General features: G+C 39.4%; 1 protein-coding gene across 1 annotated transcript; it reads left to right on the top strand.

The window, feature by feature from the left end:
* The first annotated feature begins 8,183 nt into the window (after positions 1-8,183).
* Positions 8,184-9,148, top strand: LOC137138054 (Fc receptor-like protein 5). The gene is made up of 4 exons (XM_067524960.1): positions 8,184-8,187; positions 8,232-8,501; positions 8,581-8,826; positions 8,900-9,148. Exons 1-4 carry the CDS (start codon positions 8,184-8,186, stop codon positions 9,118-9,120), a joined length of 741 nt encoding a protein of 246 aa, XP_067381061.1. The 3' UTR covers positions 9,121-9,148.
* Positions 9,149-14,645: the final 5,497 nt, after the last annotated feature.

Genomic DNA, 14,645 nt, shown 5'->3' with positions numbered 1-14,645 from the left:
CTCTGCCATCAGACTCCTAAACAGCTGACAGGAGTTTACAACCATGAACATAAAATAACTGTTATCATGGACACAACTGTTTACATTGAATTACATTTTGCATTTGCTCATTTATTTTTTTCAGAACTGCACTACCTCACCTTTATTGCCTTATTGCTCATATTTTTTGCACCATGATGATGACCCCCAGATTTTTGGCCGACTTAGTGGGACAATCACTGTAGATCCAATGTTGATGCTGATGCTGTGTTGCGTCGAAGGTCTGGCTGGGAAGACAAGGACTTCGGTCTTGGAGAGGTTGAGCTAAAGATGTGTCCCTCTCATCCAGGAAGAAATGTCTGAGAGACAGGCAGAAATGCGCGATGAGACAGTGGAGTCGTCCAGTGGAAAGGACAGGAAGAGCTGTGTGTCATCAGCATAGCAGTGATAGGAAAGACCATGTGAGTGGATGATAGAGCCCAGGGATGTAGTATAGACAGAAAAGAGAAGAGGACCAAGAACTGAGCCCTGCAGCACACAGGTAGAGAAGCTACGAGAGTGAGAAAGATGCCGCTGCCAGGATTGTTTGTCAAAGAAGCAGAGAGAGGTTTTAGAAGAAGGTGTTTATGCCAGAGCTGGTGTGATGAAGTGAATCTCAATGGTTTCCTACAAAGTGACGTGTAAAAAAATCAAATAATATAAAAATATATTTAATATTATATATAGAAGAAAAAATTAACACAGATTAACAGATATGTTGTTGTAGAGAAACAAGCTCAGGGTTCCACTGCTTCTCCATTATTGCTGAGTGGTGTTTTCTGCACTTTGTATTTGTTATTATGCTCATTTTATAATGTTATTTGAAATCCACCCACCCGTCTGTCTTACATAAAACCCTAAAACATCTTGTTATTTTCTTAATCGGATGTCAAGTTTGATTTCCTTCTTCTATCTTGAGTGTTTAGCCCTTGTGAGTCCTTTGTATGTGACACGCCTGGTACATGTCCAATGTCTGTATAAACTAATGTGACAAGCTTCCTGAAACTGGAACAATAATTTCTCTTAAGACACACTTTGGTGCTGTAGCATATTTTTGTCAATAGATGGTGCTACTATACCTCTAGAGGGTCTATAGCTACACCCCAGCACATGATCAGTTTGTGAACGTGCACAGTGGAAATCACTGATTTAAATAAAAGTCACAAACAGCTCAGAGATGCAGGTTCCTTTAATAAAATCCTCATGTGAAGCAGATCTTCAACAATGTTCAGAGAAAAAATGACTGAACAGGAAACTTCTATTCTTGTGGGATCATTGTGTGACTCCTCTCCTGCACAGCTGTTAGTCACTGCTACTTAATCAGAGCTAAACTACTGGTGGCTGAAAGGCCTTAAACCCTTAAAAGCACAAACATGGCCAGCATGACAAGCTCACACCAAACATCCTTCGTTGTCCAGACAGTTGTACTTGGACAGGGTTGGGGGGAGGGTCCAAACACATCCTGTGGGTAAACTGAGGGAGATAACATGAGTTAAATTAGGACTGAGAAAAACTCAACACTTTAAAACATCTGATTTTAAACCAGGACTGGATCTTTACAGGTTCAACTTGTTGGACTGTTGATCAAAGAACTGGCTCAGTGTTTCTGTCCCAAAGGACAAAGGTTGAAGCTACAGTCAACAATATATCACTGTGTGCCGAACCAAACCAACAACCTGTTAGTCCGTCTGTCTCAGTATTTTGTGGATTCCCCACCTGACCCAGTCCTTTTCTACAACAACTGTCCACTGTGGTGATGGACAAACACGAACATGTCCCAGGTGTCTCACCTTGAGAAACAGTCGACACTGCTCAGCATCCACGGACACTCACCATCTGTAACATAAGAGCTTCCTCTCAGAACACAAGTATTTAGTGGGGCCTGGCCACAGACCACAGCTGGAGACAAACCAAACAGGTTGAGAATTTTGGCTTTAAAGCCTTGTAAACTTTGTGCGTTTAAGTTAAACCCACATAGATGTAGTTTAGATGATCGTGGAGGTTCCAAAGTTTATAAAGAGACCAAAATATAGTCTAAGACTCCTGGGATATTTCACTTTGATGCAGTGGAATATTAAAATTTTTGTCTCTGACTTTGTCAGCACAGTTTCGTGAAGAGCTGCAATGGTTTGCCGTGGTGATCCCTACTTGTCTTGATCGGCCCTTTGGTTTCACTTCCTGTCTCGGTCTTTTATTTTGTATTCACCTGTCTCCACATCCTGCTCTGTTCAGCCACTTTACATTCATCACCTCTCCTAATTGGTTACACCTGTTCCCGTGACTCAAACCCAGCCCTTCCCACAGTCCCCTGCATGACTTCAGTGAGCCTTCCAGACATTGTCTATGTGTCATTTGGATCATGGTAATGTCTGCAATCACCTGCCTGAAGCCTGCTGATAAATCAGTTTGGCCTGTTACCGGTCTGCTAAACTGCTAATCTGCTAAACTTGCCTGTTTGCTAACCAGTCTGTATATTACCTGCTTGCTAAGCAGGTAATAAGGCCACTCCTACACTCCTGTGAGACTCACGATAGACTGCACCCTCACACCGTCCTCATAAACCCCTCCCCATGAGAGGACCACTGCTTAATGAGTGTAACTGTTTACAATTTGAAATCATTTGTCACTTTAATCTACTGTGTGTTGTGTTTTTGTGACCTATTTACAGTTGATTGCTTTTTTTTATTACTACTTTTCTATTTTGTGCTCAGAAACTCATGAGGAACAAAATTTCATTTCAGTCTGTGCTTTTAAAAAATAACGTGTGAAATGACAAAGAATCTTGACTCTTAAACTGAAATGTTTTTCACTGATTTTGTTTCAGTTCAAGTCATGAGTTTTTGTAATTGTCTGAATCAGCGTGATTATAGCAAATTTATAACAAATATGACTGATTCGTGTTGTTTACCTGCAGTCTGAAGTTCTAGATTTGACACAAACACAATCTGAAACATTTCTATCCAACAACAGTGTGAAGATCATCTTTAACTAAATCAGACAGGAGCAAACTGGGACTTACCATCCAGCTGTGAGAGACTCTCTGAAACACAGAACACAAAGAAACTGTTAGTAATACACACACACCTTTTATACAACACTAATGTTTTCACTAAATATGGTTTAAATTTATTTTTTAACGTTTATTACTTATTATCAACAGATTTCTTTTTAAACATTATTAAAAATTGTTTGTTGTTTATTTTTTATTTTTCCACAAAATTCAACAGATGGTAAAATAAAATTTAGATGCTAAAGGTTTTAAGTGACTTTACTCAGTTTTGAATTTTATTTCTCTATTTATTTATTTTACTCATACGTAACTTAAATAACTCAAAAACACATCAAATCTAATTATATTTTTAATAAATTAAAATTTACTCTGTAATTAAATTTTTGCTTCAGAAGTATAAATTCTATTTTAATACAAATTATGTTAATAAAATATAACATTTCCAGGTACATTTCCACATATGACTCTACACAGTCGGGCTGCTACGGTCGACAGGTGGACAGTCACCACCTGAGCCACTGCTGCCCCCTCACCACAGATCTCACTTCATCAGTGTTCAGTTTTTTACGTGAATTAGATCTGAAACCTGATTGGTTCAGGTGTGGACAGTGAGGAGGTTCTTACCTGGTGTCTGCAGAGTCACCACACTCATCACTTTGTAGGAAGCCATCGCTGCAAGTGTCAAGTCCTCACATCTGACATGGTATAAATACCTTGTTCTCCCCCCTCCCTCCCTCAGACACACCTCTCTCTGCTTCTTTGACAGTCTTTTCCAGTTCAAAGAGATTCTGCACCATGTTCCTCAATCATTACTTCAGAAGCTGGATGGACGTCTTTGCTGACAAGGACTAATCATTCCTTGTTATTCATCTATAAAACCTTCCTACATACAGAAATCTAGACTTTACACAAATGATTGGACCACTTGTGATGACTCAGTGAAGAAGTTTAAATGTGCTGACGACACGACACTGGTTGGGCTCATAACAACATCAGATGTATCAGCATAGAGAAAGAAGCTCGTCTACAGATCATAATCTTCACCTTTACATTGGGAAAAATAAAGAGATGGTTATAATTTCTGGAAAAGGTTGTGGGGAAAACGATGACTATAATATCTGTAAACCTGAATTTACATGAGCCACAGTTAAGACATGTGGATCAGAACTGTGTGACATGACCAACATCTCATATCCTGATAGAGTTAATGAAAAATAAATTCAGCATAGAATAAAATGTGCAGCACACTTTGTGGTTCTTATCTGAAGATTATCTCTGGACTGTTGGACATTATTCTTGTGTAGGTGCTAACAGAGTGGTGTCTGTTGTGGTGATGCTGGAACGTACAGGCACGATGCTCCAAGTGAGGAGAAAGATTTGCAGAACTAGGCTGAAATGAATCATCAGTAAAATGTTTGTCCTGCAAGAGACGCAATAAAACCACATGCTACAGTCAAGATTGTGTTAAAATTAAAGGTGTGATTCACAACTTGAATGAAGCACTGAGTAAAATGGAAGAAAACATTCAACCTTAACGATCCTGTTATGTTCAGGGTCAAATTGACCCGTTTTAAAGTTTAACAATGTAAAAAAAATACTTAAAACTATTTTTTCAATTTGAAACTTGTTTGGCTTATGTAGTGTAATCAACCTATAAAATAAAAATGGTTCCGTTCACATATGTGTAACCCCCCTACATGTTTATATTACAAAGGTACTGTTCAGGTTTTAATTTATCAATATCACTCCATAAACAAAAAAAAAAAAAAAAAAAAAAAAAATATTGTATTATTGTAAATTACTATTGTAATTTATTTGTAGGTCTTTTCAGTTTACATTCAAAAAAGTTTTAACATGATCTTGTTGGAAGTGATCAGACAGGAAACACCTGCTTTAATGTTAAAACATCTCTTAAAAACCTATTAATTTGAAATAGAGTTTGTTTTCCATCCTTTCATTATCTTTATCTGATTATCCTGGAGAATTTTCCAGCTGTGGTTTGTAAATATGTTTTATCCAACTGAACATTTTATTGTCTGTAAAGTTTATTTTAATATATGAAAAACTCAACCTGAGATGGTTGAATGAACAATGGAAAGAATGTAATAAAGACCTGAATGGATGTTTAACAACTTGTTTTCCTTCCTCTGGCATCATGTTCTGTCCATTTGTCAGACACTTAATAAATGTGATATAAAAGCTGACGTTACCTTTGACCTCAGTGAGACACACAGTGTTTAATTAAGTCCAGTATCTGGCACCATTTGATGCCCAAAGCAACTTTTCCTCAAAAAAGAGCTGAATGCAGGTTTTCTGTTAAAAACCATTCGTCCATAAATTTTAATATTTGTAACTTTGTTTTTGAGATACGCTCCATTGGTTTGGTGATAACAGAGAAACATTAACACAGAAACATGTAATCTATGGTTTGGCAAAGAAGCAGAGAGAGGTTTGTCTGAGGGAGGGAGGGGGGAGAGGAAGGTGCATATGCCAGAGCTGATGTGATGAAGTGATTCTTAATAATTTCCTACAATGTGAATGAAAAAAGAAATAAAAAATATAATAATATATAAGTATATTTAATATAATGTAAAAAAGATAAACTGAACACTGATGAACTGAGATCTGTGGTGAGGGGGCAGCAGTGGCTCAGGTGGTGACTGTCCACCTGTCGACCGTAGCTTCAGTGATTCTCAGCTCGACTGTGTAGAGTCATATGTGGAAATGTACCTGGACAAGACCCTGAACCCCCAAACTGACCATCACAAACTGTTGAGCTTGTGTGAGCCGGCACACATCTGACAGACCACATGATCTGAAGTGGAAACCCTGAGCTGATGGGAGAAACTGAACCAGGAAAGAAATCGTGTTTCATAGTGAGTGAGAAACTGATGGAATGATGAACATTTATGAATTTATTTCCTCAGCATATTAGCTCATATTTTAGATTGTTATGGACATTATTGTATGTGGATTAATTATTGATTCACTCATTGCCATAAAACACAATTTGAAATAAAATAACATGTATACGTCTGAAGCAAACATTTAGTTATTCAGATCATTTACATTAATGAAAATTATGTTATTAGATTTTTTTTTGTATTGCTTTGCATATGTTTATATATTTACTAGAAGTAAAATTTTAGATGTTAAAATCTTGGACAGAAGGAAAATAAACAGAGAACAAAAATACTTTTTTTAAATCTTTGATTTATTGTGTCATCTGTTGACTTTTGTGGGAAAATGCCAAATAAACAGCAATAATGATGGAAGATGACGCGGACGGCAGCCTCGGTGTTTCAGTGCGCTCTACTTTGTATTGTCTTGTGTTTGAATGCAGTGTTCTGCCACAGTTCTGGTGGATCTTACTACCGGGAAGAACTCATGAACATCAGAGCTTCTACTGTGTGTTCTTCAGAAATTAACCATCAGTTATTGGTTAAATACACGACGGAGGAGACGATGTGATGTTTAGAGACAGATAAAAAGAAAGTTGAACTAAAGCTTGATGGATGGAGGGATGTTTACTGTGTCTAAAACAAGATGGGGGAAGAAACCATCAACCTCCTCTTTGTGTTTCTTACTGAAGCAGGTTCTGCTTTAGTTTGATGCTAAATGAGTTTTTCTTGTTCTTTAAATTAAAATGTGTGAACTTGTTTTCAGTTCTGTCCAGTTCCCGTTTCAGTAAATACTCAATACATTTAATTATTAGAATTCTTCATATTAGCAGTAGTTCTATCATTAGCAGTCATTAGTTTGGTGTTTAAAAGCTTCAATAACTTTGCTGTTATTTCAATGATATTGATGAACCTAAACCTTTTACTTTTGTAAGTTTTGACTGACTGCTTGTAGTTTCCTCAAGAAAAAATAAAAAAAATCTTCAAATGTGTTGAGTGACTAAGAAAAGATAAGTTGAATCTTTATCTATGGACGTCATTTAAACACACTGATGCTTGGAGCCATCTACTGGTCGTCTGTGGTGTTTTAATTTAAGGCTCTTCCTGATTATCTTCAGTTGTAAAAACTGCTGAACTTTATTTTCATTTTCACCATATTTTAAGGATCACAGGCTGCATTTCTTTTTAGGTTCTTAGATCAATCTGTGGAGGTTTTGTAAATGTCGTGATTTCAATTAACGTACTCATTTGTAATAAAAGAGCTTTTTGTATTTGTACCACATGATCTGTGGTTTGATCTGTGGCTTCTTCTTTTCTGTTCATATGTTTCCTGCAGCTGCTGTTCAGAGACACTCTGACATGTGGTGGTAGCTGCAGAATGGACAAAACATCAGTTGAGAGGCTGCTGGGTGAGTCCAGTCTGCTGGATGTGTTGATGTCTGAATGTTGAGAGAAGATCACTGCTGCTTCCCACAGTAGATCAGTTATTACAGCTCAAACCAGACTCTCATTTCTCTTTAGTTGTGACTTCACTGCTGATCTGCACAACAAACCAAGGTCAGTAAATGTTTTCTATGACAGACTGAAAATGTCTCATTGTGTCTGAGAAAGATGAGTTAGTGTGAAGGACACAGCAGGACGTCATAGAAACACAGAGACTGTTGAAGGTTAGATGTTGGTGTTCACTGTCTCTCTGTGTGAATCTTTACTCACTGTTACACTGATCTCTACTTGATCAGTTTTCTGTAACTGTGTGATCATCACTTTTTTCCTCTCTATCATCTGCCTGACACTAGAAGAAACTCCACTGTCTCTGTATAAGATTTCTGTGTTTAAGTGTCAGTTTAAGTGTCTGCACATGTTCAGTGACAAAGAAGAGATAAGCTGAGTCTTTATCTATGGATGGTTTTAAAAACCCTGATGTTTGAAGCCATCTGCTGGTCGTCTGTGGTGTTTGACTTTATAGTTCTTCGTCATTAGCTTCAGTTTTGGCTTTGAAAGCTGCTGCTGAGTGAAGAAATTGTCCTTGTTTCATTATCCCACTGCTTTTATTACTATTAAAAATTTTCTTTATAATGATTTTCTCCCTATTTAGAAAAATGTTATATTGATTTTCATAGACTCCATATTTAAATAATCACACGCTGCATTTTAAGGTTCTTTGAGTTGAAGTCTGCTGAGTTTTTTTAATTAATTAATTATTTTAATTAATTTTAGCAAATAAAAATATGTAGAACTTTTTATATTTTGTAACCATGTGCTCTAATTTTTGTGATTCTTTACTCACTGTTACATCATCTCAGTGATCACAGCTTGTCTGACTGTGAGTCCCAGCTTCTCTCAGCTGTTTGTTGGAGAGTTTGTCTCTTTGAGCTGTGAGGAGGACGACAGCTCTGCTGGATGGACACTGAGGAGGAACACGACCAGAGAGACCAGAGCTGAGTGTGAAGACTGGGCAGAACCAGTTGGTTTTTCCTGTAACATCAATCCCACCACCACATTGGACAGTGGACTTTACTGGTGTGAGTCCAGAGAGGGATCAACCAGTAACAGCATCACCATCACTGTCACTGGTAAGATCAGACTGTGGAGTTAGTGTTGATGAAGCTGTGTGGAAATGGATGAAATGCTGTAGTTTTTCTCTGTGTTGAGGTGGAGCAGTGATCCTGCAGAGTCCTGTCCTCCCTGTGATGGAGGGACATGATGTCTCTCTGCACTGTCAAACAAAGAGGCCTCCCTCCAACCTTCCTGCTAAGTTCTTTAAAGATGGTGTCTTTATTGGGACTGAGCCTACAGGTCACATGACCATCCACCATGTTACCAAGTCTGATGAAGGCCTCTACAAGTGTCACATCAGCAGTCATGGAGAGTCTCCACCCAGCTGGATCTACGTAACAGGTCAGGAGCTTCACTTTAATTTCAGGACCTATTTCATCCACAAGTTCACCTGAACAAGTGATTCTCTCTACAGAAAAACCTACAACCACAACCCAGCTCACATCTGCAGACCCAAACTTGTATACACCCCCACCCCCTTCCCCCATCTCCTTCCATCTTGTCTTCAGACTGGTCCTCCACCTGGTGGTGTTCTGTCCATACCTAATCTCCACTGTCGTCATGGTTTCTTTATATCGACACAAACCCACAGGTAACACTGAACCATTCACTCATCTTACAAAAACAACTGATTAATCAATAATTCAATCAAGCATTCTGTAAAAGAAACATCAATATTTTCACAGTTGATCTATTTTCTTCTGTTTCATTCTGACCTGTTCTGACTGTAGGAAATGACCTTCCTGTCTCTATGGTGATGACCTCACACACACAGCCTGAGCGGGGATTGGATAATGATTATGATAATGTCACCACAGAGCATCACTTCTGATCTGATCCAACATGATCCATATGTTCCCATTTAAAAAAGAAGCTACAATATCAGAAACAGTAAAGGAGCCAGAACACTTCCCTGTGGAACTCCACATGTTCCTCATGATGAACTTTGTTGAATGTCGAATGTCAGAACTTTAGCAGCAGTTTAATATCTTTTCATCTTGAAATGGAAGCAGCTGTGAGAGCAGTTCTCCAGGATGAGTCCTCAGGTTTGTGAAAGCTGAAAACTTAGTTTTACATTTACATTTATTCATTTAGCAGACGCTTTTATCCAAAGCAACTTACAAGTGAGGTACAAGGCAGCAAGAATCTAAGTCAAGGAGAAAACATCAAAGCAAAGTCCTATCAGAAAAGTGTTTACATTCAATGAAATGCAAGTGCAAGAAAGAGTAGAAAGGATTTTTTTTTTTTTTTTTTAAAGTTTGTTCCATCTAACTTTCAGTGATTGTATTGTTGGATGTGTGTATCTGTTTAGTGGGATCATTTCAACCATAGAAATCCTGATCATGACTCTGATTCAGAGAGAGCTCCCTCAAGCAGCAGAGGCTTTTCACCACAAATCCTCTAAGTGACCTGAGGCTCCATAGATAAAACCCAACAGTATTGATAGTGCTTGTATAGTGTAAAGTCACGTGTATGTATGTGTACGAGTATTTGAAGTATGTTTTTCTCTCAAAGTCAACTAAATACTTTTTAGTTTATTTTTTAAATGTTGCTTATAAAACCAAATCATCAACTTCCTCTTTGTGTTTCTTACACAATGTTTCTTACTGCAGCAGGTTCTGCTTTAGTTTGATGCTAAATGTTCTTTAAATTAAAATGTGTGAACTTGTTTTCAGTTCTGTCCAGTTCCTGTTTCAGTAAATACTCACTACATTTCATTAGTCATTAGTTTGGTGTTTAAAAGCTTCATTATCTTTGCTGTTATTTCAATGATATTGATGGACCTAAACCTTTTCTCGTTTCTCTCCGTGTTGATTTTCTCTTGTGGTTCTGTGAGTTTTACTAAACTACTAAATGTTAAACTTCCTTTTTTGTTGTGATGAACCAAACTAGTTAGTATTTAAAGCAGTATTTAAAATGTCATGATTTCAATTAACATACACATTTGTAATAAAAGAGCTTTTTGTATTTGTACCACATGATCTGTGGTTTGATCTGTGGCTTCTTCTTTTCTGTTCATATGTTTCCTGCAGCTGCTGTTCAGAGACACTCTGACATGTGGTGGTAGCTGCAGAATGGACAAAACATCAGTTGAGAGGCTGCTGAGTGAGTCCAGTCTGCTGGATGTGTTGATGTGTGAATGTTGAGAGAAGATCACTGCTGCTTCCCACAGTAGATCAGTTATTACAGCTCAAACCGGAACAGGTGATTCTCTCTACAGAAAAACCTACAACACCACCTCCACCTGGTGATGTTCTGTCCGTACTTCATGTCCACTGTCCTGATGGTGTCTTTATATCGACATGTACCAACAGGTAACACTCTGAATCATTCATTGACCTTACAGATACTCATCAATCAACATATTGTAGCAATTATTTATATTTTCAACTTTTTCTTGTGCACCTGATCTGACAGTAGGAAATCACCTGGATGGATTTATGGGAACGACCTCGCGCACCCAAGCTGAGTATTGGATGGTGACTATGATGAGCACTGTGATGTGATACAATCAGCAGAAAGTCTTCACTTTGTCAGATTCTAAACCAATGCTGTTGCAGAAGTCAGCATGGAAAAACTGTATATCTGGCCATGATCAAAAGGAGTCAGAACTCACAGTACAGTGACTGTTGACATCAGTCTATAAGCTTATCATCTATGACCCATGTTCCCGTTTACAGTAATCCTGAAAAAAATCTAACAATTCAATAGTTTAAAATGTAGAACTGATGCCTATAAGGACACTGCACTGCACCCTGCCAAGCTGCTCAATGATTTTAAGGGGGTTTGGTATGATTTTACAAATGGAGAAATGCAATGATTGTGATGATACTGGCTGAAGTCCTGTTACCAATCCTGACAGACTGAGGCCTGCCAGTCAGGAAGTCTAGGAGCCAGTCACAGAGGGTGGGGTGCGAACTAAGTGTGGACAGTTTGTGGGTGAGTTTGTGGGAAATGAGCGTGTTGAAGGCGGAGCTGTAGTCGATGAAGAGTATCCTGAGGTATGATTCCTTATTTTCCAGATGAGAGAGGGAGTAGTGGATGGCAGCAGTGATGGCATCTGAGGTGGACCTGTTGGGCTGGTAGGCATACTGCAGGGGGTCAATAGTGTTTGGTATGCTGCTCTGAATATGAAGGTGAGAACATCAGCCAGCTCGTTGGCACATCCACCCAGGAATGTTGTCTGGTCCTGCTGCTTTGCAGGGGTTGATCTTCCTCAGAGCTTTGTGTACCTGGGTTGTTGAGACGTTTGGTGGAGGAGAGGGAGGTTGAGTGGTCCAAGTTTGTGTGAGCCCCCTCTCTGCAGTGTAGCTGGGGGCCTCAAAGTGAGTGTAGAATGTGTAAGCAGCCCTGTATGAACCACGTATGTTACTGTTAACATGATCGAGAGTGTTCTTATCAAGTGTGGGAATGAAGTCACCAGCAACAATAAAAACAGCATCAGGATGAGCCGTTTCTAACATGCTGATGACGTCATAGAGTTTGCTGATGCTGCGGTGGAGTTAGCTCGTGGGGGGATGTCAATTTCCCTCGGTAGATAATAAGGAGGCACTTCAGCAGTAAAAACTCCACATCTGGCGAACAGTGTTCATCAACCGTCTGTATGTCTCCACACCACGAGTTGTTAACATACACACACCCACCTCCCCTTTAGTCTTACCGGACGCTGCCGTGAGTCTGTAGCTGAATGGCGTCCTCTGGGACTTTCTCTGAAAACCAGGTCTTGGTGAAAATCAGGGCGCAGGACTCTCTGATTTCCCGTTGAGTTGTAATCCTGGCTCGTAGCTCGTCCAGTTTGTTTTCCAGGGACCGCACATTGGCTAGCAGGAGGCTAGGTAGCGGTGGTCGGCTAGCGCGAGCTTTTAGCCTAGCATGGAGCCCCCTCAAAGTTGGGTTTATTAACATATACCAAAATTAAATATGTGCAATGTTTGGATTTTTAAGTCAATTTAAGCATTTAAAAGTAGGCAAACAAATGAACTACTTTTTGGAAGGGCTCACTGCAGGAAGACCCCACACTAAGCCCCAATAAACCCCAACCACACCTGCTAAAAAGAACCAACAACACTGCAAACTTGGTTATGTATCTTAAGTCTACCACTCAGTGTTAACATGCAATGAAGTGGGGCTAAGGCCTGGTTCTCCCCACAGTTCCTTCCGGAATTCTACAAAAGAACAGATTTACAACTGTTAGTACTGCAAGTGCAGCTTCCAGAGTAGAAACAACAAAAACGTTGCTCCGCTGGACAGTTGGTTCCAAACTTCAGCACAATGTACTGTACAATCAGACCCACCATTTAGCGAATGCAGCCAGAGAACAGCTCCTACAATCTGCAGTGAGCCCACACCAAACAATCTTACCAGGCTCAAACGCAGAGACTGCAAGTTAGACACACCTGCCTTAAGAAGAGCAGCCACCTCTCTGAAGGCCCTGACCAGCCATGGAGCACTACCCTTTACATAAAGGACTGAGTTTATGTGAAAAGTGTGGATGCAGAGACAATCAATACACACTATAAATATGATTTGACATGCAGTAAATCTGATATATATATATCTAGAAATATCTTTTAGTCAAAAAGCTCAAAGTAACAAAATAAATACTAGTGTCTCCTAGTTACAATGTCTTGTTCAGACTGAAGCTGCTGATAAAATACTCAAAGCTGTAGTAGAATAGAGGTGTAAAGTACTAGAAAAGGAAGTGGCACAAATCCAAGTCTCCATCTGCTCTGGTTGATGGAGATAAGATCTGATCAGAGTCTGATTGTGTCACCAGGGCAAAAACTGAATACAAGCAGGAGAAACTGACACCAGGAAGCTGTTCTCCACCTCCCCCATCCACCTTTTCTCTGACTCTCATTTCCTCCACTTTCCTTTGTACAGCTGCACTCACACTGATTCCAGCCATTAAACTAATCATCACTCATCTCTCACCACACCCACCTAACTGCAGATTGTCCCACTGGACTCAGGGACAGTAGCTTGAGAGCCATCAGTTGTTGACTCCTGTCCCTGTTTGTAATCATTGAACCTGATAGATCCAGTGTGTTTTATAACATTAAACTCAAACCATCTTTTCTTTTCTAGCAAAAAGGAAAAACCCTGAATCTTTCTCAAAAAACTTTAGCTGTGTCCTACAGTATTTCCCTCAGTCCCTGTGACTTAGCAAAGTCACCATCAGTCCCGTTTATTCTCTTACACAGAATTGTTCCAGTTTCTGTAAAGATCTTATTGTTGATCTTACACCTGAACCAATCAGCTCTTAGATCAGGTTGGGTCCAGCTGTTTATTTTGATCAAATCCACAGTCAGCTTCAACACAGAAGCTGCTGATGAACAAGAGAGAAAGAAGTGAGAACGTTTCCTTCAGTTTAACAGTTTAGTCTTTTTTTATTACCAGTTGAATCTTCACTGTTTGTGTTTGTGGGCGGAGTAAAGTAAGAAATCTTTATCAAACTCAGCTGCGGTTTCACTTTGGTTTCTTGTGGTTGTTCAGCTGACAAATTTCTGGCCCCACAAAAAACATCCATCCAGGAAATGAGACATTTGAGACAAATGAGACATTGAGCTACTTTTGGGAATTGAAACATTGGCCTCTATTGTTCAGACAAGCAGATGCAGTGATATGAACAAACCCCACAGGACACGTTAGTTTTAATATTTGACCTGCTGTACGTCCCAGTGTCTGCGCTCACTCTGCAGGGATGATGGACATCAACAGGCATTGAAGCTAAAGAGTGAGGACTCATCCTTCTGAAAAGTTCCTTGTTCTTGATGTTCCTGCTAATATCTGTCTCTTGGTGTGTGCAGATGAAACTAAAACCTTCTAACTGCAAGAACAAGGTCACCGGGAACCTTTGACCCGAGCTCAGTTTAACGCAGTCAGAAAGGTTCGATGCGTTGACTCCACGATGAGACGTAAAAACATTTCACCTGCTGCTTTTCAAAGCGAGGTCACATGATACAGTTTTGTGTTGTGTGCACTAACTTTGTCTTGGATTCATTTTGTTTCCCCGAGTCAGGAGACTTCACACAGGTTCACATTTACTCATCACTCACTGACTCACAACAAAACCAAACTGACACTGAATTAAAGCAGAAAGGGTTTTATTACAATCAGGAGCAGCTCCACAACTCTTCATTTTTAAATTTTTAATCTTA

Source organism: Channa argus, chromosome 12 (assembly GCF_033026475.1).
Source record: "Channa argus isolate prfri chromosome 12, Channa argus male v1.0, whole genome shotgun sequence".
Classification (NCBI taxonomy): Eukaryota; Metazoa; Chordata; class Actinopteri; order Anabantiformes; family Channidae; genus Channa; species Channa argus.
This window is presented reverse-complemented; position numbering and strand designations above follow the sequence as displayed.

What these genes read in the sequence shown, in the direction of transcription:
- LOC137138054 (XM_067524960.1), top strand. An exon ending in CATCACCATCACTGTCACTG is followed by an intron (nt 8,502 to 8,580) that starts GTAAGATCAGAC and finishes CTCTGTGTTGAG; the next exon opens with GTGGAGCAGTGATCCTGCAG. An exon ending in CAGCTGGATCTACGTAACAG is followed by an intron (nt 8,827 to 8,899) that starts GTCAGGAGCTTC and finishes TTCTCTCTACAG; the next exon opens with AAAAACCTACAACCACAACC.